At 40.9% G+C, this 5,784-nt stretch overlaps 1 protein-coding gene across 2 annotated transcripts; it reads left to right on the top strand.

Annotated features, from left to right (window-relative positions):
* On the top strand, positions 1-5,282 carry OSTC (oligosaccharyltransferase complex non-catalytic subunit). 2 transcript variants are annotated; one of them, XM_050895795.1, is made up of 4 exons: positions 12-204; positions 448-541; positions 2,171-2,368; positions 4,315-5,278. In XM_050895795.1, the coding sequence occupies exons 1-4, from the start codon at positions 66-68 to the stop codon at positions 4,331-4,333; spliced, it is 450 nt and encodes a 149-aa protein (XP_050751752.1). In that variant the 5' UTR covers positions 12-65; the 3' UTR covers positions 4,334-5,278. The 2 variants fall into 2 exon arrangements, with proteins under 2 accessions (XP_050751753.1, XP_050751752.1); XM_050895796.1 differs by lacking the exon at positions 2,171-2,368 and having other exon boundaries at positions 1-204; positions 4,315-5,282.
* Positions 5,283-5,784: the final 502 nt, after the last annotated feature.

The raw sequence follows: 5,784 nt of genomic DNA on the forward strand, positions 1-5,784 counted from the left end.
CGAGCCGGGCAGGGAGCAGGGGTGCTGCGGCTGTCCGTTGGGCCGCGCCGCACGGCACCGCCGCCATGGAGACGCTGTACCGCCTGCCCTTCGCCGTGCTCGAGTGCCCCAACATCAAGCTGAAGCGGCCGAGCTGGGTGCACATGCCTTCGGCCATGACCGTTTACGCGTTGGTGGTGGTGTCCTACTTCCTCATCACCGGAGGTGAGGCCGGGGCCGGTGGGGCGGGCGGTGTGAGCGGGACACCCCGCTTACGGAGTAGCTCTTCCTCTGCGGGGCGGGCTGCTGGCCCCTGCCCCGGGTAGCAGAGCCACTGCTGCTGCTGACCCATTGTCCGGCTCCAAATCGGTCGTAAAACACGAATCTCGGCCAACTCCTGCGGCGTTAGGGTAGTTCTCGCTGTTTGCTGCAATGAGTCAAAGGTGATGCTTGCTTTTCGCCTCACAGGGATTATCTATGACGTGATTGTGGAACCTCCCAGCGTGGGGTCGATGACAGACGAACACGGGCATCAGAGGCCGGTGGCCTTCTTGGCATACAGGTAGGAGGGTAGGAGCAGGGCTCTGCCCACGCAAGTGAGGTGCTGCAAATGCCTAAGCAGAAGTGAATAAACCCGTCTTACAGAGCTATGCATCTACTTTTTTTTGAGTTCTCTATGCAAGGTAGGATCTGTTCGTTATCAGTTCTTGGTTTGCAAATATTTAAAAAAAAAAAAAAAAGCATTGAAATCAATGGAAATAGAAAAACTCCATCCTTCTAAAACTTTTTTTCTTACCAGACTTTTCATTTTTAAGTTTTGAGCTGGCAGTACTTCTCTTTCTTCCAAACCCTTGCTATTAAAATTGAGTTTTATAGTGGCTGCGCACACATTTGATCATATTTCATAGCAGCCTACATAATGCTTGTGAAACTTTCAGTTCTGGCCTTTTAAACTCCAGTGTAATTGGGACTCTGGTGTCTGAGCACGGGGAACATTGTCACAAATGTGTAACAACAGTGTCGTCTTTGAGTCTTTTGCTGCTATTACTGAAAATAAGCTAGAGACTGCTTAGTAACAAATTGGTCTGAAGAGGGTTAAATCTACATTTGTAACTGTGTTTTTTATGTGTGTGGAAACAAATAATGGTTTTTGTTAAATAACAAAAAAATTCTTTGAATCTGTGAGATCTTTGACATGCCTTATGAACAGATTTTGACTTGAACTAGATGTAGTATATGTCTCAGACTGGCTTGGATTGTTGCAATGTAGATGAACCAGGTTACTGCAGAGAGTTGATAGCACTTTAGTACAAGTCAGTGAAAACAATATGAAAGAAGATGAAATTGTTTGTTTTCAGGGTATGAGACAATAACGATAATCTTCATTTCTGTATTAGCATCCACACTAGTTTCATCTATGCCAATTTTATGAGCTTGCTAGTATTGCTAATTACAAGGATAGGAAAAAGGTTCAGTGACTGTGGGAAGCACGAGACTCATGATCCAGGTGCAGTATTCTTTCTGCATCTTGGCTTCCCCTCTCTCCATCTGAGCTTTGTAAGAAGGAAGTCTGGCTGTGTGGACTGGCAGAGAGCCGGGACACTTTCAGGCTGGGTCCCCACAATCGATATGTGCAGGCTCTGCGAGCCAGTAGCAAGATATACTGCAGGCAAGAACCGCTTTTGCTGTGTGCCGGAACCAGTAGATGTGCTTCATGCGCTGACACAGTGCTTTGAGTGGGATTTGTACCAAGATGAGGATTCAGGCACTGCTGCCTAAACATCAGGATGGAAATAAGACTTGGAAAGCTCAGTGGCCCAGGGGTCACGGTTTCATGCCTCAAGTCATCTGTGAAACCAGGTGCTACTTTGGGCTAGATATTTCTGAAAACTGATGAGCTTGCATGGTAGCCATTAGTATACACTGTTATGTATAAAACCACTAGTATGCTTGACTGGTCACCTTGCAGAGTGTCAGTCCTGGAGATAAATTACATATGAAAGCCTTGATGTAATTGCATAATGTCAGTTTCCATACCTACTTTTTGTTAGAAAGTCAGTCATCAAAGTTAATCATCCTGTGTACAGCTAAAGCAGGTTGAGTAGATGGGGTTTGAAATGTAAATAGTTTCTTTAAACTGATCTTTTTCTGACTCTCTCTTCTTCCCTTCCTCCCTTATTTTTTTCTTTAGAGTAAATGGGCAATATATTATGGAAGGGCTTGCATCCAGCTTCCTCTTCACAATGGGCGGCCTGGGATTCATAATTCTGGATCGATCCAATGCACCAAATATCCCCAAGCTGAATAGGTTTCTTTTGCTCTTTATTGGATTTGTCAGCGTGCTTTTGAGCTTCTTCATGGCTAGAGTTTTCATGAGGATGAAATTACCGTAAGTGATTTAATACTCTTTCAGCTTTTCTTCTGTTTTGTGGCTCATGTGCCTATGTTAAATTTAAGTGTTAACAGAAACTACAATGACGTATGCTAAAGACCTGCAGCTTGGCTATAAGTTGTTTTTTCCCAACACTTTTTTGGAACAAGCTACTTTGAATGAGGTGGGATGCTTTTGGGGCCAGCTACTGTAAGATTGTGCTGTGGTTAGAAAAAGGTGACAGTTCCTGGTATGTCAGAAGATATGATTAGTGAGTCTGACTTACAATGAATTTTAAGGTAGACTGAGTATGTACTGGTCAGGTAAAAGTAATTACAAGGTAGGTCTTTGAGAATAAAGCAAGTGTCAAAGAACTTGAAGAAAGGCAAGTGAGTTCTTTATAGTGACAGTGTACGTGAGAGATCATAACTAAAAGAACTGATGGTAGCAGTAACGAGTGTTCAGAAACATCCAAAGCAGTCCTAAAGTAAGGATGATGTCTCAGGTTTTTTTGTTGCTGGAAAACTGAATGTAACATTGAAGCATACAACATATGTGATCTTTTAATATATCTATATTCACAGATCAGGAAGTAGGAAAGATCTGGAGCTTTCAGGCTATGCAAAATCCAAATGCAGGATTTTCAATTTTTTTCCCCTTCTTTATTTCTCAGTGCATCTATTTTATTTAGAATAGCGGAAACCTGATGTTTGGAGGTACTGCTAGTTAAATTTTGGAGTAGCTCCATGAGGTGTTGACTTGACAATGACAGTCATTCCTCCTTTCTTAGATTTTTTTTTTTTTTTAACCTCTGCAGTGTAGTTAAAAATTTGTTTCATAACGCAGAAGTGATGGGTTCCCTGGCAGCAGGTAGCTGGATAGGGACCTGCTCTATATTTTCTTGCTTCATCGATGCTATATATTTTCTTGTTTCATTAAGTACACATGTGTCTTAATAGTTCTCTTTCTTAAACTCATTAAAGAAACAGAGCTTCAGAGAAATGGAAGAGAAAAAGAGACTAGAGTTGTGTTGAGTGCCAGAAAATGTTTGGTTATACTGAATATCGTAACACTGGTAGTTTGTGTAAAGGGTACAAATAAAGAACCTTTCATAGGGTGTAACCTGGGCTTCAAAAATTCCAAACAATTACCGAAGCTGGATTGAGAACAGGCTAATCCATTTTCAGTGTTGTCATGGTTTAACCCCAGCCAGCAGCTAAGCACCACGCAGCCGCTCCCCCCTCCCCCCTCCCAGTGGGCTGGGGAGGAGGATCGGGGGGAAAAAAAAGTAAAACTCATGGGTTGAGATAAGAACAGTTTAATAACTAAAGTAAAATAAAATATAATACTAACTAATAATAATAATAAAAATATAATAATAATAGTAATGAAAAGGAATATAACAAAAAAAAGGAAATAACACCCAAGAAAAGACAAGTGATGCACAATGCAATTGCTCACCACCTGCTGACGGATGCCCCAGCAGCGATCCGCCCCTCCCGGCCAATTCCCCCCAGTTTATATACTGGGCATGATGTTCCATGGTATGGAATACCCCTTTGGCTAGTTCGGGTCAGCTGCCCCGGCTCTGCTCCCTCCCATCTTCTTGCACACCTGCTTGCTGGCAGAGCTACTTAGCAACAACTAAAACATCAGTGAGTTATCAACATTATTCTCACACTAAATCCAAAATGCAGCACTGTACCAGCTACTAAGAAGAAAATTAACTCTATCCCAGCTGAAACCAGGACAAGTGTTCATTGAAGAAAATCAACTGAGGAAGGAGCGTGTAGTTAAGCTGGCTGGTTTGTACCTTGGACAAGATTTATTGTTTTAGGTAGCCTTGATCAGCAGCGTTTTTGGCAGTCTGAAGTTTTTGTTTTAAGACCATATGTCTCTTGATTTTTGAGGAGTGCTGCCTGTGTTTGCTAACTTTTTTTTTTAACTTTAAATTTTTTCTGTAGGGGCTACTTGATGGGTTAGTACCTCTTGTGGTATATGAAAGAGCTGAATTTACTCCTCTTCGTGAAGTGTTTAAGAAGAAGCAGCAAGAAACAAATTCCATAGTCACCATCAACAGGAAAGAGACCTGGCCATGAGAAACAACTAGGGAAAGAGTGCTTTCTCTGCAAACAAACTCTCACTACCAATGGCTGATTTGTAGTTTTGAAGCAATGTTTTACCCTTTCTGTTTTAGAGCTTTTGAAAAGAGCAAGTTACCTAGCTGGGTTTTTCTTTTATATCCCAACTCAGTATGAAATAGAGAACCTATCTTTAGCTCTACCTGAAATGAGTATTAGCCATTGGCTTGACAGTTCTTTGTTGCAGGTCTGTCTCCTCTTCCCTGTGTGGAGCAATTATATGTGTGAATTGGAGAAGAAACACCTGAAATGTTTCTTTCCAAGTTATAATTAGAAAATCACTAACTTTGGATGCTTTACAGTCAAAATACAATGTGTCTGAAATGATTTAAAAGGCACCTTTTGCCTTGATATTAATGGCTCTATGTGAGCAAATCCAGACATGCACTGGGAAAGGCAAACTGTATGAATGTGCATTTCTTTTTGAAAAAGTGTACGAAAGGAGCCAAATAAAACTTATTTTCTACAAAATTCTTTGAATTCTATGCAGTTTCTGAAGGTTTTTCTTGTGTGCATAGCCTGTTGTACATCCAGGCTTGAGATGCCATACCATTACTACATAATTTCAGCTTTATTTTTCACTATTAGGTAATAATTTTTTTTTTTTAAATATCAGGGACAAGAAACCTCATATTTTCCATGAACTTGTACTGTATCCAAACAACATACTGTTATCAGTAGCCAAGAAAACTTACTTCTGAAGCTGCTGCTTTTTTGTGTGAGAGGGAAGGCTCCAACTTATTTTGTCTTCATTTTAACAGATTGAATATTACTATCACCTTTCATTGAAGTAATGTATTGCATTCCAGGAGAAGGAAGGATCTCTCTAAATCTCCGTAAATGTCTTTTTTGCAAGCCACATGTGTTTGAAGCACTATTTTCATCTGTATAATAATTGTCGGTGAGAAATGTTGTTTATTCCCGTAACTGTGAAGTAAGTATTGCTGTTCACATACTTAATCAAATTTCTGAGCTAGCTGTTAATCATCTGCCCTCAGGATATGTCACTTCCACTCCCTCATTCTTACATACAACGTGACTTCCACACTTGCTCATCTTACATGTTTGTCATTAAGATTTAAGGCAGCTTAATCTGTTTTATGAGGCTCATAACTGCAAAGTTTCCAGTCTTTTCAAAGCAGTTATCTTTTGGTCACTCTGTTTTTGGTGAGACGTATGCTTACCTTCAAGGGGGAGGACTGATATTATGTAAGTAAATAACTGGATACATAAGTCAACTTTTTAATGCATCTGAGAGGCAGGTCAAACCAGAAAGTCACTTCACTGAGTATA

The sequence above is a fragment of the Gymnogyps californianus genome, chromosome 4, assembly GCF_018139145.2.
Source record: "Gymnogyps californianus isolate 813 chromosome 4, ASM1813914v2, whole genome shotgun sequence".
NCBI classification, from domain to species: domain Eukaryota; kingdom Metazoa; phylum Chordata; class Aves; order Accipitriformes; family Cathartidae; genus Gymnogyps; species Gymnogyps californianus.